The following is a 24,201-nucleotide window of genomic DNA, read 5'->3' as shown; positions in this document are numbered from 1 at the left end:
GAATTCCTTGGAGTGTCTCTAGTGCGATAGTAAAGAACCAATCTAAGAGGACCTTCTGGCAGGAGATCTCGTTCATCCTATTGTACAGCGAAAGATTCCAAGAATCATGGGAGGTATGGTGTGTGAGATTCCCATGCTGCGTGTTTGCAGGCCGAGACACTTGGAAGTGAAGATCGAGATGGATTAGCGTCGGGATTTGGCGAAGGATCTGGGTTGGCGCTTGACTTAAATCTTGCATTCGGCGATGGAGGATGCCGAAGCCAAGGAAAAGTAGAAGTAGTTTAGGAACCCGAGGGATATACGACGGAGTCAGTTGCCGTGCAAGAAAGGTACCACGTCTACCAATGTCGAAGAGTGCAGGAAGTGCGGTGTGGGGGATGTCACAACAATCTTGCGAAACTCAGTCCTGACTTGCTTGCTGACGTATTGGATATCTGAAGGGTTGGGCGGTCTATGACCTCCAGGATTGCACATGTACTGATGTCCCGCGGAGTGCTGCCACATTGACTGGCCGAAGATCCTCAGACCACTTCCTTGGCCTCCGCTTGCCAAACAAGGCCAGATATAAGAGCCGGTAATGTGTTCGTAGATTAAGGCGCTGATCTCGTATGGTAAATCCAATAGTCGGAAGGTATCGCCGTCTGTTGACCGAAACTTTTGCTAATCCACAAGCGAGCGTTGAATTGAACGGAGTTTCTTCGAGAGTCATTTCTCGGATGACATCCAATACCCTGGTATACCGACTTCTAGATCGCTAGGACGAGGCGGATGCCAGCCGGAATTAGGTATGGAACAATGTCCTCGACATAACCTCATTTTCGTTTTCACGCCGTCTGCATCGGAACCAGCGACACTGAAGAACGAGCCATCTCTTATAACAGGAGCTGGTAGATGATCTAGAAAGACTATAATCGATAACTCCGGCCGGCTATTGCATAGCTCCACTAAGTGAGATTTCAGGACATCATAGTCCACCACCTGGGGGACTATCAGTATTAGAGCCAATATTGGCGTTCCGTATACTTACCTTGTTGGACTCCGTGTCATTCGAAGTCTGCTTCCGACAGCGACCATCAAGCCATTTTCTTAAAAGGTGCCATCGGTTACCGAACCGAGTCTGTAATCCCTCTAGCGCACTTCCGTCTGCCTCTTCGAGAGTGGTAGAAGATGGCTTGCGACGAATCCGCATATGGAGATCTAGGCCATCAGTATTCTTGAAGGTATAGCATGCGGGCAAACCTCCTGGAAGCTGATCAGGAGAGATCACGAGCCCTATAGTATTAATATAGAATGCCAGGTCCTTGATTCGCTCTTGACTGATATAACGCTAGATCTGTTCACGAACGACGATTTAAGAATGGCGTCAGTACTATAAGAGTATCAGATTCATGAAAAATGCTTTTACCAATTCTTCGGATGGCTCCGCAGCCTACCGTTGTAGACGAGTCGAGTAGCGCCATCTTCTCCAGTGGTACTCACCGAATGTGATACTCGAAAGGCTCACGTTTAGGCGAGAATATATACACGAAAAGGCGCAAATCGGAAGAAGGAATGTCCGTTCGATGACAGAGAAAGGTTCGAAATGGAGGACTCGACGCCACCTCACGTCATGTCAGTGCGCCGTTGCCTGCGTAAGATCAGGCGGCCATGCGATAACGGCGTTGTTTCCAGTCTAGAATTTGGATAGAGCGTCATCTTTCGAGCTCAAGCTCAGGCCGATGCATTGAACAAGCAGGGATGACTATGAAGGGGTGCCTACTTACGATCCTCTCACAGGCGGTAGAAACCTTTGCAACTGAGCTGATGTAACGAAGCTGACACAGACAATGAGTGAATTAAAGTGCGCTGGCAAAGGATGGAGTATACTTCACAAAATCAGGTGTGCAAGCAAATAGGCCGGACACCTACATTGCCCTCATATCGTTCGAATATGCTCATTGAGAACTATCGTAGGCTACATAGTAGAGTATGGTCTACTTGCGTCAAGAACAGACTCGGCCCAAAACCCCTATATCGGTCATCCATGACATCGCCTCTTAGAACCAGAAGGACTCCGCTCGTGAATTGTCTGCTTTTCGTGGTCTCGACAAGCGCTTCTAGTGCATTACCATTCGCACGGGCAGAGAGATTGATACCTTTCACCCACGACGCAAACTCGGGGTCGGCCCCATGAAGCGGCTTCATGTAGCAAGTATCCAAATCTTCGGTAATGCGGTTTCTGTTCTGGCAGACATGACCAAAAATGCGGTCAAGTCGACGGCAATCACTGCCCATCTTGCAAGCCGTCTTTCTGACAATGTATCAGAGCACGTTGAGTACCGAAGGGCTAATTCTGGAGTGATTGTACACTAATAAAGTCGAAGTGAGGATCGATGGAAGAGAACTCGACCATGAACTCTTAGTTCGGAATCGTTTCGTCTCCTTGCACCGCCCGAGGTTGTTGAAGAGCGAATTCCCTAGTTGTTAACGCTTCGCATGCAACACGGGTTCATCCACCGGCCTTTCATAGTGTGGGAACCATTTTCAGCAGCTTGCCCCACACAGAACCAAGCTTCGTTCATCGAAGCCTGCAGACTTGTGGATGTGGTTTCGCCCAATCATCTGGAAATGACTGCTATGTTCGAGAATTCACCCTCCGAAGCCTTTCAGCCTGACCGACTGAAAACATATGCACTGGAGTTCAGCAAGGCAACCGGGCCGGATGGAAGCGGGATCGTTATCGTGAGAGCAGGTGAACATGGCTCGTTGACCACTCAAAATTCAGGTAAGAGTGTATGGCTTCCGCCATACTACGAGTCATCGGTGGCAAAGGTTGTTGATCCTACCGGTGGCGGGAATACGTGTCTAGGCGGGTTTATCGCAGGCTGGAAAGCATCAGGAGATATTGCCAAAGCATCTATTGATGGTAACGTGGCTGCAAGTTTTGCTATCGAGCAGATTAGTTTGCTTTCTTGTGAATTGAGCGATGGAGAGGAGAGATGGAACGGCGCTCGGGTAATGGAGCGTCTTGCTGAGTATAGAGCACGGCTCAGCTACACAGGAAAGAACTGAGAAGAGTATACTACACAGGTAGTAGATATGGTTGCAATGATCGATTCGACTTTGAGTTTGGGAGATGTCTATCTACTGATGATAACGGTTTTAATCCTCCTTCACTCTCCTCAGGAAAGCCTCTCAGCCTTTTTCCGGTACGACTGGATAGACTTGAGCTGAGACGAAGTTCTTACCGCTGGCGCCGACTACATGGCGTGATATTCCGGCTTTAACACAACCACGCGAAAGTGAGGCTTCAGTCCGCGAACCTACAGCATCACAGAGATTACTCCGCCCGCCAGACTCTACCCTCAACCTAGCCTACCAAATTGAATATTGACGCTACTGTCTAGATTCCGCTGTAAAGATAGAAACACAGACTTCGCCAACCCGTTCCCGCGAAGTGGATCCATGTAGCCGTGGACTGAGCCCTGCCACCCCGTATCGAGCGCCTGTACACTGTCTAGCAAGGACTCAACAGCTCTTGGCGGACGGTTCATAGCTCACGGGCGACTCACGCAGCCTCATCATGATGCATGGTATCCTTCCCTACACGCATGCCATATATCCGAAATTCGCTCATCACGCGGCTGACAAGACTTGGGAGATATGGGGCGATAAGAGGATTCGAGACTGTGGGCGTCCCGTCCTCGCTATCAGTAGTGCGTGGATAGGTAATCCCGAGCGAGCGATTTACCACCATCTTACAACATAAGACTAACTAAAACTTGACGATGCAGGTTTCGCCTTACGAGGGGGTGATGGAGGAACGCCGCCACCCTTCATACCGGGGGATGCCGGATTCCTGTACAAATGCTATTGCGCGTCGTGCAGGGGGCTGGAGAGACTCAGTGTGGCATGTGCCTGGATTCTCAAAAGATGATAGTTGATTCGTCAAGTATGAGGGGTTGGTGAAGACGTTGTAGCTGTATGCCTAGAAGTCTTCCAAGAAATCCTGACAGGACTAATGCACGCACACATGCAAGAGTCTCGATCCCATGCGTCTCAACCTTCCACTGCAGGATCGTGATGATCACCGCCCTACCTTGATTGAGAATCCCATTGGATACCGATTGGGTACCAGGAAAGGTTACCCCACCGTCGGAACATGCATCTTCAGGGCCTGTTTCGTAATCTGACAGAACAGGACGCTAAAATCGCCGATCACCCCTCAACTTCACGCTCTTGCACGTTTGCGCAGCTGCTGCTGCCGCTGCCACGACTACCAACGTCACTAATACGTTGTCACGATACGTATTTGGACAGTCAACACTCAAGTCTTAGGTTCGCTTTTGTTTGTTATTGGTATGCTCTAAACAACGACCTGGCGGCGCGCATTCCGGTTTGACACGGAATTGAATACCGAATAGATAGTAAGATGCCTTTATCGCTTTGCCCCTCCAGGTAGCCGCGATAGGTATTCGAGAGAGACACATAAATGTATGAGTTCGTATCTGTTTGTAGGATGACCACATTCGGACGTCCCTTTAGAAATACTTCTGGTAGCATTTCTACATCACGATATATGCACCAACGAAGTAAACAACACCATATTCATCACCATCACATCATATCTACCTTTCAATTCTCGTTCAGAACGCATCTCTAATTCCAATCATGCCTTCTTTCCTTATGAGAACTTCACACGGTCTCATCAGCATCTACGACTCAAATCTCAAGAACGACAACCCCACTCTCCTTCTCCTACACGGCAACGCCTCATCCTCCAAACAGTTCCGCCATATCATCGACTCCCCGACTATCAACAAAGGCTGGCGAATCGTTACCTTCGACCTCCCCGGCCACGGCTGCTCGTCCAATGCCCCTGATGTCAAGACAACGTACTGTCATCGCGGCTACGCCGATCTGGCTATACGTGTCTTGCAGCACCTCAGAATAGAGTCTGTGGTGATAGTGGGTTGGAGCCTCGGTGGTCATATTGCGATTGAAATGCTTCCTTGTCTCGCTCATGATGATCCTCCCATGGTCGAGGAAGCTCCTCGGATCAGCGTGAAAGGCCTTATGCTTATCGGCACCCCTCCCGCGCGTGGTGCCGAGCAGATGAGTCACGCGTTCAAGATCCCTGCTAGTGGCCTTACGTTCGCGGGGAATAGAAATTGGGTCGATTTGGAGGCAGAACTCTACTTGAGACGTGGTGTGGCTGCGGGCAAGGAAGAGTGCTATGAGAAGTGGATGTTGGAGGATGCGGAGCGGACAGATGGGCGGGCAATAGTTTTCACAGCTGATGCCGCGACTGGGACAAGGGATAGCCCGCCCAAGGGTTGCGATCAGAAGCGCGTGGTGGAGGCGACTGATGTATTGATCGCGGTCGTGAACGGAGTGGAAGATCAGTTTGTCAATTTGGATTATATCGACGAGGAAGTGAAGTGGAAAAGGCTTTGGAGGGGTGAGTGCTTAGGGTTATCTGGACTGGGGCATGCGCCATTTTGGGAAGATGCGGAGGGGTTTGAGAAGGTGTTGGAAGAGTTTTTGGACGATTGTGAGGAGTGGGAGAGTACGGATTGTGATTCAGCTGTAGGTATTTAGTCTACCATGTTCATGGTTCCTCCCCATGTACGCAAGTCACTGATACCTAATGCATATGTAGTATCCGCTACTGTTTCTTGTTGAATGTGCTGGTTCTATAACGCTGGCACGACGCGGCTAAGTAACACCGTAGATAATCGCAATGCAGGTGTATTTCCCAAACACCTTTGCCCACAGTATGCAGCAGGTAGTATCCGCTACAATCCCATCATAGTTGTGAGCATGTGCTTTGGGACGTCACATCGCATACCATAACGTCCACTAATTTCTTACAACCATTCTCGATACGAGGACATGTGATCACAAGTTCGCTTCTGGCGAAGATTGGATGGGGCGTAACTAGTCAGTGTTCGTGGAAGCGCTAGGGCTACAGTTCCGAATGCTAGATCCCTGTACACGTCCCGCCCGATTTACGCAGTTCTGATCTAATGCTTACGACCTAGCAGGGCGTAGTCCCACTCTTCTTGGTACTTTCGGAAGAACTCACGCTCACCAGGAAGGTGCTTGCCCATGAACGCTTCCCAATGTTTGCGCTTTTCTCCGCCTTGAGTCATGGCCTCGAGCTCTCGGGCCCTCCGCATGCGAACCAACTTCTCCGCGGTCTGCTTCAGCTTCTCACGTGGGGCGGTATATTCATTGACACTCTTATCAGCCTCCTGGCGATTCAGATATACTTCGGTGGCGGTGCGTATCGTTTCCAGCGTTCTGCTATCTTTGAAGTGCAAGGTTCCATCTTCGCCCTTCCCGGGAACTATGACATGTTCCCATTCATCGGCTCTCATCTTTTCTAAGCCGTGGGTGACTTCGAAGCGTTTGTACCATCTATTTTCACCCTTGGCGATAGTTCGCATCGTTCTGTGTCGACTTTGGCCTTCCGTATATTTGATGAGAGTATTTTTGAGCACGGCTGTTCTTTTCGCGAATTTTCTTAGGGTAGACAGACCGAACGGAATTATCGCCGCGAGAGCTGTGTCATCGGAGTTTGAACTAGTTTGGCCAGCACCGATGGATAATAGAAGAGCGGGCTCACTGTCGTCGCCCCAGATCGAGGCGGCTTCAGAATAAGCACAAAAGCTGGGGTTGTTCTCCCGTATGCCACCATCTTTAAAGGTCAAGCTACCATTAGGGCTCATCACCTCCAGTGGCTTGAAGAAGAAGGGTGCAGCAGTGGTTGCCCGACCGACCTGCCACGTGCGCAAGTCAGGAGTATCTTCGTTGTAGGTGAGAACCCATGGCGGAAGCGTGTCAGGATTGTAGTAATGACTGTACGTGCGCAAGAGATATGTCTCGTCCAATCGCCCTGAGTAGAGCGATGTCAGGCATATCCTGAGCAGCATTAGGATCAACTCTTTTCTCATGACTATAGCACCGCTGCTGACTCACGTTTGGCAAAGCTGATATTCTGGAGTTTGAAGCCCAGAAGCAATGATCTTGGACTCCCGGGGGGGACGACCTTGCGAAATGTCTGAATCGTCCGAGTCATCTCCGTGATCTCCGTGAATATTCAGCCCTGTTGAGCGCCACTTGAAATGTTCGTCATGATCGCACAGACCTCGTTCGTGCTGTTTACAGTGCTGTCGAATCATTGATCTTAGAGTAGCCTCAAGATCTGAAGCACGATATCTGATAGCAAGAGGTGCCAATTTCCGAGGATTTGCATACATGGCGTGTAAAATAGCTTCTAAAGCGATTCTCGTTTCTCCTACGGTCATCCGGAGACGACTTAGGGCAATAGTTAATGTCCTGCGAATATCTGTGAGCATATTTTGCTATTCAAGGACAGCTGTAGGATGAAACAAAAGCTTGCGCTAATTGTGTATTCCATAGGCAGTACTTACCCTCCCGTCGATGTGCCATACATCTTGTGGAAGTAATGGCATGGACGGAAATTTGAAGCTTCGAAGCTTCTGGGATAGTGCGTGAACTGCCGCTCGAACCGGTTCTCAAAAGCGATGACTTCTTTCATGAGTGCCTCAATGATCAAGAGACTTGACCACGACTTCACTCCACCACCATCTGACGTACATGTTAGCAGTCTCTCTGCAAATGCTGGCCGAATTACAGACCGAGGGTAAGTAGACATTCTCCAGTTCCATCCTTCACCGATTCTGACCATTCGACCGCCAATTTGTCTGCTATGGAAGGCTCCTCGTTGTACACTGAATGTGACGATGTGCCATTGTCGATTTTCTCGCCCCCGTCTGTCCTCGTGATGGCGATGTTGTAAGTTTCAGATAGTTGTAATGTTGGAGCTGTATATTCAGAAGGAGAATCTTTGAGCTTGGCTCCTTCTACGATCCAAGCAGCAGTGTTCTCCAGGAAAACGTCCTCTAATGAAGCCACAATGAGGTCACGGTTTTTCCCGACAAAATCTGTAGTAAAGCCTACTGCTCGTAGAGATCTCTCTATATCTAGCCAGACCTGTTGTTCGACATCTGGAATCTCTGGAGTCGTAACGAAGCTGCGAATAGATGAAGCCGTGACGAAGCTACGAATGGATGGAGCTGCAGGGAAGCTGCGAATGGATGGAGCCGTAACGAAGCTGCGAATGGAAAAAGCCTTGTCTGTACTGTTCTGGCTGTTCACCAGCTGAGTAAGAGTCTCCTTGATGGTCTCGTAGTCTTTTGCAGTCTTGCGGTTGCTGACGACGTTGAGGTGCGATTGCAGACTTGTGAGCCTCGACCGCAAATCAATAACATTATCACTAAGTGATGCGCAAAGCTCGTATCTTCCAAGTTCACCATGCTCTAGGGATTCTACAAGTACTTTGAGCTCCCTAAGTATTGAAGCGCATTCTTGAGAAACTCTTCCAAAGTGTAGGTCGCTGGAAAACACACTGGTGTCGAGCGTCTTCGCATAGTCTTCGGTGTATTTCGCAAATGCACTCAGAGCCTCTAGGCTACCGAGAAGCTTGTCGGAGTTGTCCGCTTCGCTGTAGCGACTGCTCAACCGCTCACTGACTTGTCGTATTTCGGTGATCTGGTTGATGGTAATGTCTCTGCCTGCTGTGATGTCGCCTTGGAACACGGCGCCGCCCCCGCTATCCACGGTTTGGTCCGGCGGGTCCATTCGTGCGCAAAGACCTTGGCTGAGGTCTTGCAATCATCCGGAAAAAATATCGAAGGGCCGGCGGCGACATGCAACTCTTGGATCGGTTCCGGTAACGTTTGGGATGGGGGTATTCTTCTGGGGTTCCTCACCAGGTGGGGTAAGGCTGTGTGCCTATCGCACACCTTGCAGCTGGCTTGGTCAGCTCAGCTGCAGCTGCGGCTGAGGCGAAGCAAATGACTACCTGCCATCTGCCTGCTTGACTCATCCTTCAAAGACTGTCGCGCATAGCTTCAGAAGCTGTGGAGATACCAGGAATGGGTATGTTTCGCCGTTTGAAGACGAGTGGGAGAAAAAAGAAAGGAACAGAAAACGAAAAGCATACCGAGAAGCCAGCCGAAGAATTATTCTCCACAGCAGGCGCATACGGACTCAGGACAGTAGCGGAGGGAGACCATGATGTCGCAGAGTAGGCGTCCAGCCTCACCACCAGAATGCACCTAACACCCACCTCAGTATCGTATTGGTCCACGGCCTCACTGGGAACCGCGAAACTACATGGACGTACAGAAAGACCATTTTCTGGCCCAAAGACCTTCTCGCCAATGACCTAAAAAACGTGCGCATCTTCACGTTTGGATACGATGCAGATATAGTCAAGCTACTCAACATCGCCGGCGGAAACACTGTACGCGACCATGGAAAGTCTCTCGCCCACGACCTCTCCTTGCGAAGAGCAGAAACAAACACAGTACACATCCACCACTTTAACACCATTTTCGTAGCTAATCAAAATAGAGCAACCGCCCAGTAATCTTCATAGCCCACAGCCTCGGCGGCCTAGTCGTCGAACAAACCCTCCTAATCTCCCGCGGCACCTCGGAACTACACGTGAAAACGCTCCTCACCTCCACCTTCGCAATAGCCTTCATGGGAACCCCCCACCTGGGCTCGCGGAAAGCAGACTGGGCGCACCCTCTCACGCAACTCTCTTCCCTCCTCCGGAAGACGAACAGAGAGCTCGTCGCAGTCCTAGAACCAGCCTCAGGAATGCTAGCAACCCTCCAACAAGAATTCCACAGCATGCTCGAAGACAAACGACGCAACGAAGGGAAATGGATCGAAATATTTTGCTTTTACGAGGAGTTGAGTTACAGTGGGATAGGAGATATCGTCCCGCGTCAGTCGGCGATTCTACCCGAGTATCCTAATGCCAGCATCCATCAAAACCACTCCGACATGACCAAGTTTAGTGGGGTGACGGATCCGGGGTATGTAAGGGTACGGGGGCAGTTGTGGGTGTGGGTAGATGCGATCAAGAAACGAGAACTTGCTGATACGGCGACGATATCAGCTCAAACTGCCTCCAACGAACGAACACTATTGTCACAGGCGAACGAGTCAGAGCAAGCGTCCAATGCACCCCAGAGTGTATCCGAGTTGGAAGACTTGGGACGACCTCCGGAACGGGCACGGGGGGTTGAAGCAACACAAGAGATCGGAAGCAGCCGAACTGGTACTGTTTTGTCTGGAGGCGGCCCGATCTTTCTGGGCAATGTTAGTGCTGGGCATGACTTTACCTTTAATCAATACTCGTAAACCAAAGGATAAACTCTGGATCGAACAAATACGAATCGATCGATTTTCGGCATCCATTCAATCTACTTCTTCTTCTCCGCTTCTTCGTCGTCATCGTCGTCATTATCCTCTTCCTCTTCCTCATCACTGTCTTCTTCGTCCTCATCATCGTCTTCCGCATCCGAAACCTCTTCTCCGAGAGCCCTGAGCCGTTCCTACTACTGTTAGTTTTGTCTGCTACCAGAACATTGGAGAAACAGCAGTGGTTCACCTTGTCTTTTGTCCTCTTCTCCTCAAGATCACTAAGCACCATAATGAGATCCTCCAACTCAGTAGCCTTCTCCTTCTCTGCCTCTTCCGCTTTACGCAGTTTCTCTTTGAGGTCTTTGAGTTCCTTTTCACTTGCACCTGCAGCTCCAGCTCCACCCCTACCCTTCTGGTTGGTAGACTTTGCTGCAGCAGCGGCAGCGGCTTCAGCTTTCCTTAATTTCTCCTCCGCTTCTTTGACCTTCCAAGTCTGGTCTTGAGCCTTGGTTTTGAGATCTTGGTTCTCGGCTTTGAGCTTGTCGATTGTAGATTGGAGGGCTTCCTTGTCGGATTTGGATTGCTTGAGCTGGGCTTCTTGGGTGGACTTGGATTGCGCAAGTTGCGCTTCTGTTTCTTGTTTGAGATGCTCTTTCTCTTCTTCGAGCTGCTTGAGCTGCGTCTCTTTCTCCTCTGTAAGGATCTGGAGCTGAGCTTCGCTATTTTGCACATGCGATTGTGCGTTGCGTAGGGTTTCGGTAATGGTGGCTACTTCGGCTCTGGTTTGCCTGAGGGTCTGTTCGAGATTGCGAATGTTTTCGATGGCTTCTTGACGAGCTTTCTCTGAGGCGCCCAACCGACGCTCCAACTCAGTGCATGTTCTATGTGCGTCGTGGAGCTGCTCGTCGTACTCTTGTCTGACCTTTGCGATGGCAAGGTTGGCGTCCTTGCTCGCTTGTTGAACCTTGTTGTTAAGCGCAACGATTTGAAGATTGTACTTGTTCTCCATCTCTAGCATAGCTTGTCGGTGCTCACGATCCTTCTTCGCAACCTCCTTGTCGAGATCGTCGTGCAATTTGTCGTTAATGCGCTTCAGGGTACTGCGTTGCTCCTCGGCCGATTGCTGGGTCTTTCGATGCTCCGCCTGTTCCTGGTCTATCTTTTGCTCCAAAGTCATAAGTTGTGCTTTGAGCTCTTGGATAGTTTGCTCCTTCTCGTTACTCTCCCCACGAAGGGCATCGACTACGTCTCGGTCAACGCCATCGTGCGACTGGTGCTGTTCGATGTTTGGGTTACGATCGATGGCCCGAGAAAGTCGGCTGAAGTTGTCTTTCAAGAAATCTACAAATGCCTCGTCAAAGAAGATATCCGGTAAGCTGCCACCTCCACCGCCAGTTCGGGGAAGAACCTCAAAGTCTCGCACGAGCGGGTGACGACGTAGTCCTGTGATGGCGTCGAGATACTTGTCACGACCGAGTTTTGACATGAGTACCGGTTGTAGTTCCCGCCGTGGCACGGGCGAGTCTCTTGTTGAGAATTCGTACACAACTCCCAATAGTGCCGCACAGAGGCCGCGAATCATGACTCGATCTTCTCCGGGGGTCAGGACGGCTTGTACCAAGCTTTGCAAGCTGCTGGCTTCTCCTAAGAAATCGTCTACTGCTGCGGCGTCCTCGAATAACCAGCCTAGCAAGAGCATAAGGTAGGCTACCGATATGCGCTCATCTTCCCCGAGTTGCAGGCTTGCGATGAGATTCGCCGTAAGCGTCTGTATGCATGTGACGACCTCTTCGCCGCTCTCTGCGTCTCCCTCCTTGACCTCCATGAGAGTGTTCTTTGCTTGATAGTCATCGAAGATGAGGTGGTAGATTAGATTTGAGGCAAACCAGATTCTGTATGGGTCGCCAGTTGGAGGAACCTGTGGTCCGGCCATTAGGATTGTAAGAGCATTGGCTGTTTCGTCACCGCCCTCGTGGCCACCGATGGCTCGGTTCAGGAAGTGTTCTTGTATTTGTCTGTGATGATAGAAGTAGGCCTTGATGCACTCGCATCCTGCATTGCGCAGGTCGAAGAGATCATTCGGTGCGGGAGAAAGGACTAGGTTGAGCAGGGCTTCGATAACGTATACAGAGTGCACGCTGTTGGGAGAAGTGACGCCATTTGTAGGAGGCTCGACAATAGGTCTGACCTGCTCTTGGGCGAATCCTTCTTGGAGCCGAGCGTTGCCTCTGATCAGATCCGCGCACGTGTTGAGGGCCTCGATCTTGATAGGCATGGCGGTAGCGGGGTCAAAAGCGATGTTGAGGAGTTGGCGGACGAGGCCATGCTGCTGGAAGACGTTCTGGTTCTGTAGTGTGCCCGCGCTACCTTTGACGAGGAACATGCGCATTATGGCCAACAGCCCCCATATATTCTTGTCGCTCTGCGGACTGACCCATTCGTCCTCTTCCTCAGCATTCACACGTGCCTTCTTCGGCTTGTTACCGCCAGGTAGCAGCGCGACAAACCTCGCGACATGGCCCATCTCTCTTATGTTTGTTTGGTTGGATACGTTGAAGCGTATGAGGATAGCCAGCAGGCTCAAGCAATCTTGAACCACGACGCCGCCCTGAGTGAGCCCGCCATCGGCATGTATCATGTTGAAGACCTTTGTAAAGGCATCCTCGAAGACGAAGAGCTTCTGGAGCTCGGCAGAGGTTCGCGACAGGTCAGTAAGGACGACGAGGGCTTCGTTACGGATGGCATCGCGGGGGTCGTCCAAGGTGGCTACCAGGCGCTCGATGCCGCCGGGGGCTGTGAGGACGCATTCCTGGGTTCGTTGGGGGCGTGCGAGGGAGATGGCGCGTATCAGTTGCAGCGAGTACAGGCGGGAGTAGAAGTCGGGCTTGTCTAGAAGATCAAGCAAGAGGGTTATGTTGTCTTGCCGCTATCATAAGCTCAGCACTAGTAGATATGTAGCAGGACAGGACCTACTTGTGAGAACTGGTCGGCCAACAACAACTCCAGCTCTTCCGAGGCCTCGTGACTGGTCTCGTCGGGGTGGAAGAGCATGAGCAGGGTCTCGAGCACCACCTTGAGCGTGTCCACGTCGTCGCCATCTTTAGTCAGCGAGGCGATGAGCCCTTTGAGCGCGCCCGAAGCGACCGAGGCGGGATATTGTTTGGCGAAGCTCCGGAGGCCGAGAATGGCAGCGCGACGGTCTTCAAGGAGGCTTGCGCTCGTCAGCCTCCCACTAAGAGTGCTGATGGTGTCGGTTGCCGTCTGCTTGGGAGGCGCATTGGCCTCGAGAACGCGCATCATCTTGGGGGATTGACAGGGCTATGGCTTCATGGTAGAATATACGACGAGTGTTCAGTCATACGTATGACCATCCATGTAGCTAACGTAGTCGACTCAGTATAATCGCAACCATGGTGGGTGGAGCTCCACGTATAATTTGGCGCACGGGCTCGCGGCTCCTCCACATCCCTGCAGGGTCGGCGAGTCGGCAAAACCGCGACTCCAGGGTCCCAGCCGCGATACTAAGGAAAGAGCGCGTCTTCCATCGCCGCTCCTTCTCCCTCTCTTCCCCCATCACCACCTCCCATCAACCATCGTGCGTAAATTCGGTGATCGCGCGCCCACGGAGATTGCGGCACTAGGACTCATATCGCCGCCCCTGGATATCGCATACGGCGCTTCAAGAGGAGGACAGGGCTTTCATCGCCATTAGGCAGTCTTTTTCTTTCCCACCGCGCATCGTCGCAGCACTACCATACACTCCAGACTACTAGTACACGCGCTCTCGCACTCGTCGCAATCGCAATACTACCCTTTCCAGCTACAGTCTCACTATATCCACCCTCTACCCTCACACGTCGCGCGCCACTGAGCGCCTACCGCCATCATGGGTGTCCCAGCCATGTTCCGCTGGCTCAGCCAGAAATACCCCAAGATTGTCTCAACAGTGCAGGAGGAGTTGCCCAAAAAGGTCGGCGACAATGTCATACCTGTAGACCGCACCGGGCCCAACCCCAACGGCGAAGAGTTCGATAACCTCTACCTCGACATGAACGGCATTGTACATCCTTGCTCCCATCCCGAAGACAAGCCTGCGCCCAAGACCGAGGCCGACATGATGATGGCCATCTTTGAATACACTGATCGCTGTGTCGGCATGGTCCGTCCTCGTAAGCTTCTCTACATGGCAGTCGATGGCGTTGCGCCTCGTGCCAAGATGAACCAGCAGCGTTCGCGTCGTTTCCGCGCCGCCAAAGAGGCAAAGGAAAAGGACGACGAGCGCGCTGAGTTCCAGAAAATGCTCAACTCGCAAAAAGCTAGCCGTGGCGAGGACATCTCCAGTCTCGAAGAGGTCATCGAAAAGACCTGGGACTCCAATGCAATCACCCCCGGTACACCCTTCATGCATCTTCTTGCCGAGAGTCTTCAATACTGGTGTGCCTACAAGTTCACAACCGACCCCTCGTGGAAGGACATGAAAGTCATCATCTCTGATGCGTCTGTGCCTGGTGAGGGTGAACACAAGATCATGAACTTTATCCGCTCGCAGCGTTCTATGCCTACTCATGACCCCAACACCTCGCACGTTATCTACGGCTTGGACGCCGATTTGATCATGTTGAGTCTTGCTACCCATGAGCCTTATTTCCGTGTTCTCAGAGAAGATGTCTTCTACGACTCGGGTAAGGACAAGGTTTGCACGCGCTGTGGCCGCAAAGGACATATCCGCAACAACTGTGAATTTCCCGACGACGGCAAGAAGCTCACTGAAGAGGAAGCTGCCGAAGAGTGGGCCACTTCTGAGCACCAACTCAAGCCCTTTATCTGGCTTCACACCAACATTCTGCGCGAATACCTGGCAGTCGAGATGGAGACGCCAAAGCGCAAGTTCAAGTACGATCTAGAACGCTCTCTCGATGACTGGGTCTTTATGTGTTTCTTTGTCGGTAACGATTTCTTGCCACATTTGCCTAGTCTTGAGATTCGAGATCAGGGTATCGACTTGCTCATCAGCATCTGGCGAGATCTCGCCGCTGAAATGGATGACTACGTGACCAAAGATGGTTTCCCAGACATGCGCCGTGTGCAACAGATTCTCTCCGCCCTAGCGACTCGAGAGGCTGGCATCTTCAAGAAGCGAAAGGAGGTCTCTGATCGTCAGGCAGCAAACAGGGCTAGGCGCGAAGCACAGCAGAACGGCAACAAGCGCCAGCGAACTGAAGCAAGCGGCCCGCCTGGGTTCAAGCGTGCGAAGGAGAGCACCGACACGTATACCAGTGCAGGTATTGTATTCTTTGACCCCAAGGATGCACAGTCAAAGGAAGTGCGCGATGTGCACAAGGACATCATGCACACCCGTGACGCCCAATCCAACAAGAGCGCAGCTGCTCGACTCAAGGAGCTCATGAAGGCTAAGGCTGACGGCACTGCTGCACCTGAGCCTGAACCGACCCCAGCTTCCGAGCCCGCCTCGGAAACCGCTTCTGGAACTGAGACTCCTGTTCACCTTGGAAAGCGCAAGGTAGATGAGGTCGAAGACGCCGACAACGGTACGCCTGGTCGCACTACGCCCGTCATTCCCGACACACCTGTCCAGGCTACCGAGCCAAAGAAGAACGATGACGGTACTGTAGAAGACACCATCATGCTTTGGGAGGAAGGCTACGAGGAGCGTTACTACGAGCAGAAGTTCGGCGTTGACCCCAACGACATTGCCTTCCGTAACAAGGTCGCGCGTCAGTACGCGGAGGGTCTCTGCTGGGTGTTGGCCTACTATATGCAAGGCTGCCCCTCATGGACATGGTATTTCCCTCACCACTACGCCCCCTTCGCTGCAGACTTCGTCGGTCTCGAAGACATGGATCCCCGCAAGCTCTTCGAGAAGGGCACACCGTTCCACCCGTACGAGCAACTCATGGGTGTCTTGCCCGCCGCATCGAACCACGCCATCCCCGAACCCTTCCGTGTGCTCATGGAAGATCCTCAAAGTTCAATCGTCGACTTCTACCCTCCAGACTTCCCGATCGATCTAAACGGAAAGAAGTTCGCCTGGCAAGGTGTTGCCATCTTGCCCTTCATCGACTCGAGGCGACTACTAGATGCTATGGCGACCAAGTATCCAGAGCTCTCTGACGACGAGAGAAAGCGCAATGAATTCGGCAAAGAGACACTCATGTTCTCCCAGGAGAGCGGCCTATTCGACGATGTTGAGAAGGCTCTGTACCGCAAGGGAGAGCAGAAGTACAAGATCGATCCCGCTAAGAGTCGCGCGCTCCATGGAGAAATTGAGCCGCACGATCTTTTCGTTATGGACAGTCAACTTGTGCCACCTTTCGATGCAGATGGTATCACGGAGTTTGAGATTACTCAAGATCGGTCAATGAGGTATGTTCGAAGTTCCTTTAACTTTACATCGAGACAGTACTAACCGTCATACAGAGTATACTACGAAATGCCAAGCGTGAGCAACACCCGAGCCCACAAGTCCGCCCTCCTCGAAGGCGTCATCATGCCCAAACCAGCTCTCAGTCCCGGTGAGGCTGAGTCAGTACGTCGCTCGAACGAACGCGGTGGCTTCCGCGGCGGACGTGGTCGAGGAGGTGGAGGTTACCGTGGTAACTACAACAACGACCGAGGCGGTGGCTACAACAACGACCGTCGCGGCAACGACAACTACAACAACAGCGGTGGACGAGGCGGCTACCAAAACGGTCGTGGAGGTGGCGGCTGGGACAACAACCGTGGCGGATACGGTGGCAACCAAGGTGGCTATGGCGGTCCTCCACCTCCGCAGAACTTTGCTCCTCCTTTCCCCGGCGGCAACTTTGCTCCTCCCTTGCCAGGCAACTTCCCTCCCCCACCACCCGGATGGGTACCTCCCCCCGGTGTAGGAGGCTGGCAAGGCGGTGCGCCCCCGTACGGCGCACCTCCCATCCCACCACCAGTCACGCAACGTCCAGCTTGGATGAACGGTGGAGGTCAGCAACATGGTGCCCCGCCGCCACATCATGCACCCAACAACAGTTCGTTGAGGGATGAGCGGTTCTACCGCCCCGCCGATGAGATTCTCGGTCGTAGTGGGGGAGGTGGTGGTGGTGGTGGTGGTGGTGGATACCAGGGAAACAACCCCTACAATGACCGCCCGCCGAGGGATGACAGAGGTGGTCGTGGAGGAAGAGGCGGACGCGGTGGACATCGCGGTGGTGGTGGTGGTGGTGGAGGAGGAGGAGGAGGAGGAGGATATCAAGGCAATAGGCAGAGCTATAACTCTAACGACTATCGCTAGAGGTTTGCTTGAGTCGGATGTGGTAGGGAGAGTGTGGGATGATAGGATATGATCTTTGTACGATAGTATATGGGTTTTGATAGATTTCCACGAAAATTCCTTTCATGAATTTTTCAATTTGGAGACGGAGAACTGTGCTCGTGTTGTTCATGTGTATGTTTTGCGAATACATATATTTCTGCCCTGCTTTTTGCTGAGCGGGAAAGCACATGTAGCAGGCTGCTATTGCACTTTTGTTCCTGTTTCTCGTCGAGTGGAAGCTGTGGAGTTTTGGTGCGCGGCATGTGGATGACGGATGGGAAGTATTATTTCCTGTCGCGTTTTCTCTCTTTCTCGGTCAAACTACCTTTCTTCTTTTTTTCTACTTAAAAACAAGACAAAGCCTTTGATGGTGCGTTCTCTGCCCTCGGTGTGTCAAAGTATCTGGAAGGTCAGATATGATCTCTTTTTGGAACTCGCTGCCATCATGTACATACATCTCGCATTCAAGCTCATCATTTCGTAATCATCCTTCCGAGTTTTGAACCATGTTGACGTGCTCCCTTAGTCTTCTTCTCATCAAGACAAGCTGGAAGGCTTTTGGAACGCACATACGCTCGGTGTTGTGGATCTTTCGCAGTCATGATCATGAAGAATTTATCATTTGGCAGCTATTTTGGATGCCGGAAGAGGACAGAAACATCAACCAAAGCCAGTAAGGTTTTGGTAATTAATGTTCAGGAAGACGACTCGCACACTCGAGGGTAGTGTCGTTTCTGGTAATCTCGGTGCTCCGCACATATGACCGCGGAGTATTTGTTTCTGTTTCTCCTTCCCAGACATGTGCTCTCCCCACGAATCTTTTTGGGAAAGGCGGTAGTCTCGAACATTCGATCGTTGTCCGTGAATTTTGATCATTGAAACTGAGAGAGGAGAACCGGAAGTCTCGCACACACGAGGTGAAGTAATGAATAATTTTGGTCTTCGGCACACATGGGAGTGCTAGTGGTGGTTCTTTTGTTTTGCAGACATGTCGTAATCGTCGAGAAGTTTCTGGGGAAGAGGGTGGAAATGACCATGGATTTAAAGAACCACAGTTTTTGGCGGGTGAAGTGAACAGAGAGGACGAGGACGACTCGCACACATCAAAGTGCGCAAAGTGCGATTCTAGTCTTCTTCTCATCGCCATGAGGTATGAGCGTTTTGGTCATTTGCCATGAAGCTTGCTTACGTTGTTTTGGAGAAACGGAAGAGATGATGTGATGTAGAAGGGAAAACGTAGAAGGAGAAGACGGGGTTTATATATGCAGCCGGGTTGGTGCGGGGACTGCATGTAACGGCTGTAGGAAAGAGGAAGGCGATGCATTGCGAAAATACCACTGTGTCTGCAAAACCGGGCAACAGTGTGACATCACGTGTCGGCACGAGCAAATGTGTATTTAAACTCCTCGTTGACTTGTCCCTTCTACTCTTCAACTCACCATGTCTTGACATCCAAATTCAAAAGAAGATGAAGGCGAACAAATGGCTTTCCTCTCTTCTTCGGTCTGCTTTTTCAAAAACTGCACCGGTTGCACCGTATGTCTTCGCATTCCTCTTCTCCAAAATCCAGCCACCAGATGAAATGCGTTGAGGCCGCTGATACGAAATGGTTGATCTTCCGCGGTCTGCTTTTACAAAGAAAATGTTAATTCCCTACTTTATATGTTCGCGACTTGTCTACTCAAAAATTGACACAGGGACCTTCTATGAACTGAGCACACCGATTTGACTTGTCATCTCTTTCTCGATCTGCTCTTCGCGAACTGCTTTCTCGAAACTCTAGAAGAGGAGAATGTATGGGTGCTGGCGTCTGTAAAACCGCAACCTAGTCTGTCATGACCGGGCTGCGAGATCGCAGTGTAAGCACTTGAAACGCCGACAATTGTCTTCCATGGAGTGGCGTCGCTGCTATAGTTCTAATTGTATGCAAGTAATTGCTCCAGCTTTGCAACACCAAAACCGCAAGATGGCATTTCGATGTCGCCGAGCGCTTCGTAACCTCGAAGTCAAAGGCTACCATATTCGTGATTGCGCTGTGCCTGGAACTCCCAGAAAGCCTCTGAGATTGCTCGGTCAGTTCTAAAAAGTATGAACCCACTTGTCATGAGTGCTCGAGGCTCAAGACCAAATAACATACTTTCATATAATATGTGCAAGTTCTGTAAGCCACTAGGTATGCGATTATATCGCGACATCAGAAATACAAAGCGCACAAGGATGTTCCCGGCGATGTATACGGCACCAACGGACAGCGATTCGGCGTGTAGCTTTTCGGTAATGACAATTTTCATATTGCAGTTCTCGCGTTGCAACTGATTTGTAGACGTAGGGATCCACCGTGAATGGCTCTGAGGGTTGACATGGAGCGGCTCAAAGTTTTGAGATATGGGGCCACAAATGCGAATTCGATTATCGCAACGTATCGCAACGCACCGCATTGAAAATCTGTCGAGAGATCAGAATATGCGGTACGATGAGCTGCCCATGACGCTAGGCATCATGTCGCGAAGGTGAGTGCGCTGGGCAGCTGCTGGAAATGCAGTCGTGCGACCATGACGCATCGCGTTCGCACGATGGATTCCAAGATTACTTGCAGTGTGCACCCTTGAGCCCCCCAGCCGATGCCCTCAATACGAGAGTAATACTAGTGATAAGAGCAGAAATGCCAACAACAAATTCTTTGATGAATTGTGCAACAAGTGTGTCCGAACCTAAGAGGAGCTGGATGCTGTTGTGCGTTGCTTGGCGTAGTCCGAATCAGACAACTTGTCGCAAGCCGTCGATTGCGGGCGTCTGCATTGTCACCACGGCTTTTGGAACCTTGAGCCTGCAAAGACGCAGTATCCGCCTCCCTCCCGCGGAGAAACCTCAATGCCAGATCCGAATTTAGGATCATTGCCATGAGATATTACCAATTTATCACCAGACGTACAAACGCCATTGTAGGACATCATATGACAAACTACGACAAATTGTGCCTGCAGTGAGAGGTGCAGAGGCGTTGCCTTCGGAAGAAGTCGGCATTTCGGAAGCGAGCTGCGAGGAACCATCGGATGGTGATGGTGTGACTTTTAGTCACCACATACTCTACAACAACGATGACTGTACTATGAACTTGCCTGAAACTGGAAACGTCGGTACAGATACCCACGAAGCTCGGCAGGAGTTCACAGGATGTGGGCAAGACGCAAATGTGTTTGAGTACCTATTAAGAACAGATTCGATAACGCAATATCCAACGGCGAAAAGGTTGATGGCTACAGCTGCCCACAGGGTACAACAACATCCTCACAACAGCCAATGTCGCGAGCATGGATCGAAACGTATTGTCGCATCTCGGAGTCTAGTCCTATCATGGCTTTCGCGCGCCAATGTACTTCGTACCTGAACATCCTCACCCGCGCGTCATCCCTGTAGCCGTGCAGCGGAAAAGCCGCGGGCGCCCGGATACGACGAGACTGCTCAGTCACACGTGTGCTATACGTAATATCCGACCGCACTTGTAAGACAGATGCTTCGAGGCTATTGTGAGCCTGCGAAAATCCTGTCACGCTTTGTCAGTGTGGACCCATCGGACTCTTTTCATCGTCCGATATATCCTGGTTGCTGTCCTTGAGGAAATGCATCACCGCGGAGATGCACAACTCAGCGGGTGTTGCAGGGAGTGGTAGATGGCGTACTCATATGCGAGAAGAGACGGATGAGATATTTAGTCGCGCTGGATCTGAAGATGTCTTGTTGGTATTATACGGTTGTGTTCCTTCATTTTTCATAGAAGATTGCATGCATTGTACTTCCAGGAAAAATCACAATCACACCACAACGACCATCGCCCCATTTGGCACCCAATATTCTATACCTCTTAGACAATCTCTATCGAATCTACACAAAAAATGGGCGCATTAACCCCGTCACAAGTGCAAACCATCAAATCGACAGTCCCGGTCCTCGCCCAACACGGCAACACCATAACAACAAAGTTTTACCACGACCTGCTGTCCGCACATCCCGAACTGAAAAACGTCTTCAACAACACCCACCAAGCGACCGGCCACCAAGCACAAGCACTCGCAGGAGCCCTTTACGCATACGCCGCCAACATCGACGACATGGGAAAGCTGAGTCCAGCAGTGGAGCTCATATGCCACAAACATGCGAGCTTGTTCGTTCGCGCAGACCAGTATGATGTTGTTGGCAAGCATCTACTTGAAACGATGCAGACAGTGCTGGGTGATGCTGCGACGTCCGAGATCCTGGAGGCATGGGGTGCAGCGTACTGGCAGTTGGCGAATATCATGATTGGCAAGGAAGATCAGTTGTATCAAGAGACATCGTATTGGCCCGATTGGAAGGACTTCACTATTGTGAAGAAGGAGAAGGAGAGCGAGGAGATTACGTCGTTTTACCTCGAGCCAGTGGATGCAGATTTGAAGCTACCGGTCTTCAAACCTGGACAGTATATCTCAGTTAACGTCTTCGTGGACGAGCTGGAGGGTGGTGTGTGGCAGGCAAGGCAGTACAGTTTGAGCGATGCGCCGGGAAAGAAGCATTTGAGGATCAGTGTGAAAAAAGAGCCTGGCATTGAGATTGGAGAGCCAAGATACTTGACACATGCAGGCTATATCTCCAACCTGCTACACGACACGAAGAGCGAGGGAGACGTAGTGAAGGTCTCGCATCCATTCGGAGAATTCTTCTTCGACGCGAAAGAGGTCGATGCAGACGCACCCGTTGTTCTCATCTCAGCAGGCGTTGGTCTGACAGCTTTGACCTCCATCTTCAACTCCCTGACAGCGGAGAAATCGGATCGACCGATAACCTGGATCCAAGGCGCACGTAACTCAAAGACACGAGCCTTCAAGACGCACTTTGACCAAAGCGCTGCAGCAAACGAGAACGTGCATGCAATGTATTACTCGTCGACTCCGAGCGAAGGGGAAGTCCAGGGCCGTGACTACACTATCAAAGGTCGCGTAGATCTAGACAAGATTGACAGGAAGTACCTGCATACGGACGACGGCAAGACACAGTACTACTGTTGTGGACCCATACAATTCATGCTCGACGTTGAGGCGAAGTTGAAGAGCTATGGCGTGCCGAGCGAGCGGGTGAAGATGGAGTTATTCGGTACCGGCGGAGTACCGAGAGTTTAGGGTGTTGGTGAAATAGCGATCGGCTTAGTGATGCGTTCATTGTATTCCTAGTGATTTAGTATACCAGATTTCGTGTTAGTAGATCCAACACCGTTTAGCTCATCCGCGCGCCAGTCGCGCAGTAGATTTTGTCAGTGCAGCGGCGTACAAGCCACTAATTCGCCATGTGGGATGCGTACCACAACGCGCATGCCATAGGATGCCATTTGCAACGCTCCTATGGACACGTGCAGCGGAACGAGGAGCTTTGATGGTAGATCTTCCTAGATGGCAGCGGGAAGGTAAGGTACTAGGACATTGACCAATTCCGACGTCCCGGTCGTTCAGCAGGTCAGGCCAGATGTCGCACACTTGCGCAGACGCAGGGCAATGTTCCCATGCCTAGGATCATGTAAGAACGCGGTCTTTGAGATAGCTCGTTTTGGATAAATTGTACCCCAGATACTGACGCCACCTGGAAGGTGTGTGCAGCAATCTCTTTGTTCACTCAATAGAACAGGTAATATCGGATACCTCCAGGGTACCTTGGCCGACCGAAGTACAACTCAGCAGAAAACAACTGTCTTCGTAATTTGCCAACTGAACCGATTGATGATCATGATCATAAGGGGCGCATATGGTTCACAACTGCCAGTACAGCAGGGCCGGTAGGATCATACGACACGATAGGGCCGAATTCTGAACGTTGTCCGTTATCACCTTCATGCAGGTCGGAGTTGTACGCGCTCCCGCCGACGTCTAATTCGCCCATAGGGGCTAAACAGGGCGTTGTGAGGGTGAAATCTGGGTGGCTGGTAGCCTGGCGGGTAGAAAGCAGGCGCCAACTGAGATGACGGCATGCAGGTTCTGAGCAGAGTCATCTCTCGGGCTCGTGTTCGGAGTCACAACCGGCGAAAGGGGTAATCTTCTGGAAAAGACAGGGTGTGGGCGAGTGAAGCGCACCGTGAGCCTGACCAATGCGAGCGTCTTCTAGAAATTGCGCAGAAGGGAGCTCGGACAATGTGTGAGCCTTACGCGCAGGGTTGCGACAAGTCATCCAGGCACGCCGGAACGTTGGTCAAAGGAGCTGGGGCCGCAACCGCCGGCTGGCCAGTGGCATTTCCTGCGGCGCGATGACACAAAGCGCAAGGAAATGTGAGGCGCCCGTGCATTCGGAGACAGGAATAGCTCCCAGGAAGCCATGTCGGGTGTGGATGTGAAACAGCTGTGGGCAGCGCTGCCGTAGATGGCACAGTATGCGTTGTGTGCGCGTGATGATGACTCAATAAGAAATAAGATTTAGCTTGTCGGTGTCGATCGTCTATGAACGAGTCTGGGGAATGCGGTGTAGAGAAATTATGCTTTTGTGATGTGCTGGCACCGTGCACAACTGTTTTGGAGATGCGCTCGTGTCAGGCACAGAAACGCGACGAGGCTGGGAGTGGGTCCGGCAAATATGGGCATTGGCTTTAGGTGGGACGCGCTGCACAGACGGATCTGGCGGAAGCATACCGACGACCAGGCTGCAAAGAG

General features: G+C 51.4%; 7 protein-coding genes across 7 annotated transcripts; 5 read left to right on the top strand and 2 right to left on the bottom strand.

Annotated features, from left to right (window-relative positions):
* Nucleotides 1–2,484: 2,484 nt before the first annotated feature.
* BKA58DRAFT_461917 (Ribokinase-like protein) lies at nucleotides 2,485–3,024 on the top strand (the record flags this gene model as incomplete). Its single annotated transcript, XM_046174825.1, has 1 exon — nucleotides 2,485–3,024. A coding segment is annotated over one exon (540 nt), but the record flags the coding sequence as incomplete, so codon positions are not given.
* Nucleotides 3,025–4,488: 1,464 nt separating this feature from the next.
* BKA58DRAFT_229376 (Alpha/Beta hydrolase protein) lies at nucleotides 4,489–5,792 on the top strand. Its single transcript, XM_046166446.1, has one exon. The coding sequence runs from the start codon at nucleotides 4,651–4,653 to the stop codon at nucleotides 5,578–5,580; it is 930 nt and encodes a 309-aa protein (XP_046022839.1). The 5' UTR covers nucleotides 4,489–4,650; the 3' UTR covers nucleotides 5,581–5,792.
* Nucleotides 5,793–7,658, bottom strand: BKA58DRAFT_229375 (uncharacterized protein). The gene is made up of 3 exons (XM_046166445.1): nucleotides 7,647–7,658; nucleotides 6,964–7,596; nucleotides 5,793–6,906 (listed from the first exon to the last, which is right to left on the bottom strand). The coding sequence occupies exons 2-3, from the start codon at nucleotides 7,341–7,343 to the stop codon at nucleotides 6,006–6,008; spliced, it is 1,281 nt and encodes a 426-aa protein (XP_046022838.1). The 5' UTR covers nucleotides 7,344–7,596; nucleotides 7,647–7,658; the 3' UTR covers nucleotides 5,793–6,005.
* Nucleotides 7,659–8,945: 1,287 nt separating this feature from the next.
* On the top strand, nucleotides 8,946–9,889 carry BKA58DRAFT_404442 (uncharacterized protein; the record flags this gene model as incomplete). Its single annotated transcript, XM_046171841.1, has 4 exons — nucleotides 8,946–9,097; nucleotides 9,145–9,316; nucleotides 9,427–9,808; nucleotides 9,882–9,889. The coding sequence occupies 4 exons, from the start codon at nucleotides 8,946–8,948 to the stop codon at nucleotides 9,887–9,889; spliced, it is 714 nt and encodes a 237-aa protein (XP_046022837.1).
* Nucleotides 9,890–9,961: 72 nt separating this feature from the next.
* BKA58DRAFT_229371 (p115 like vesicle tethering protein) lies at nucleotides 9,962–13,648 on the bottom strand. The gene is made up of 2 exons (XM_046166444.1): nucleotides 13,204–13,648; nucleotides 9,962–13,156 (listed from the first exon to the last, which is right to left on the bottom strand). The coding sequence occupies exons 1-2, from the start codon at nucleotides 13,528–13,530 to the stop codon at nucleotides 10,211–10,213; spliced, it is 3,273 nt and encodes a 1,090-aa protein (XP_046022836.1). The 5' UTR covers nucleotides 13,531–13,648; the 3' UTR covers nucleotides 9,962–10,210.
* A 108-nt stretch (nucleotides 13,649–13,756) lies between these two features.
* BKA58DRAFT_471832 (XRN 5'-3' exonuclease N-terminus-domain-containing protein) lies at nucleotides 13,757–17,555 on the top strand. Its single transcript, XM_046175247.1, has 2 exons — nucleotides 13,757–16,614; nucleotides 16,669–17,555. Exons 1-2 carry the CDS (start codon nucleotides 14,117–14,119, stop codon nucleotides 17,513–17,515), a joined length of 3,345 nt encoding a protein of 1,114 aa, XP_046022835.1. The 5' UTR covers nucleotides 13,757–14,116; the 3' UTR covers nucleotides 17,516–17,555.
* A 3,622-nt stretch (nucleotides 17,556–21,177) lies between these two features.
* On the top strand, nucleotides 21,178–23,086 carry BKA58DRAFT_229339 (flavohemo protein). Its single transcript, XM_046166443.1, has one exon. It carries the CDS (start codon nucleotides 21,430–21,432, stop codon nucleotides 22,687–22,689), a length of 1,260 nt encoding a protein of 419 aa, XP_046022834.1. The 5' UTR covers nucleotides 21,178–21,429; the 3' UTR covers nucleotides 22,690–23,086.
* Nucleotides 23,087–24,201: the final 1,115 nt, after the last annotated feature.

This window comes from Alternaria rosae, assembly GCF_020736505.1.
Source record: "Alternaria rosae strain MPI-PUGE-AT-0040 chromosome Unknown BKA58scaffold_8, whole genome shotgun sequence".
NCBI lineage: Eukaryota > Fungi > Ascomycota > Dothideomycetes > Pleosporales > Pleosporaceae > Alternaria > Alternaria rosae.
The sequence above is the reverse complement of the archived record's forward strand: the minus strand, read 5'-3'. Positions and strand labels throughout refer to the sequence as shown.

What these genes read in the sequence shown, in the direction of transcription:
- BKA58DRAFT_229375 (XM_046166445.1), bottom strand. Translation starts at nt 7,343, where the DNA reads ATGCTCACAGATATTCGCAGGACATTAACTATTGCCCTAAGTCGTCTC. An exon ending in GAATATCAGCTTTGCCAAAC is followed by an intron (nt 6,907 to 6,963) that starts GTGAGTCAGCAG and finishes AATGCTGCTCAG; the next exon opens with GATATGCCTGACATCGCTCT.
- BKA58DRAFT_229339 (XM_046166443.1), top strand. Translation starts at nt 21,430, where the DNA reads ATGGGCGCATTAACCCCGTCACAAGTGCAAACCATCAAATCGACAGTC.
- BKA58DRAFT_229376 (XM_046166446.1), top strand. Translation starts at nt 4,651, where the DNA reads ATGCCTTCTTTCCTTATGAGAACTTCACACGGTCTCATCAGCATCTAC.
- BKA58DRAFT_471832 (XM_046175247.1), top strand. Translation starts at nt 14,117, where the DNA reads ATGGGTGTCCCAGCCATGTTCCGCTGGCTCAGCCAGAAATACCCCAAG. An exon ending in ACTCAAGATCGGTCAATGAG is followed by an intron (nt 16,615 to 16,668) that starts GTATGTTCGAAG and finishes ACCGTCATACAG; the next exon opens with AGTATACTACGAAATGCCAA.
- BKA58DRAFT_229371 (XM_046166444.1), bottom strand. Translation starts at nt 13,530, where the DNA reads ATGATGCGCGTTCTCGAGGCCAATGCGCCTCCCAAGCAGACGGCAACC. An exon ending in TGGCCGACCAGTTCTCACAA is followed by an intron (nt 13,157 to 13,203) that starts GTAGGTCCTGTC and finishes AGCTTATGATAG; the next exon opens with CGGCAAGACAACATAACCCT.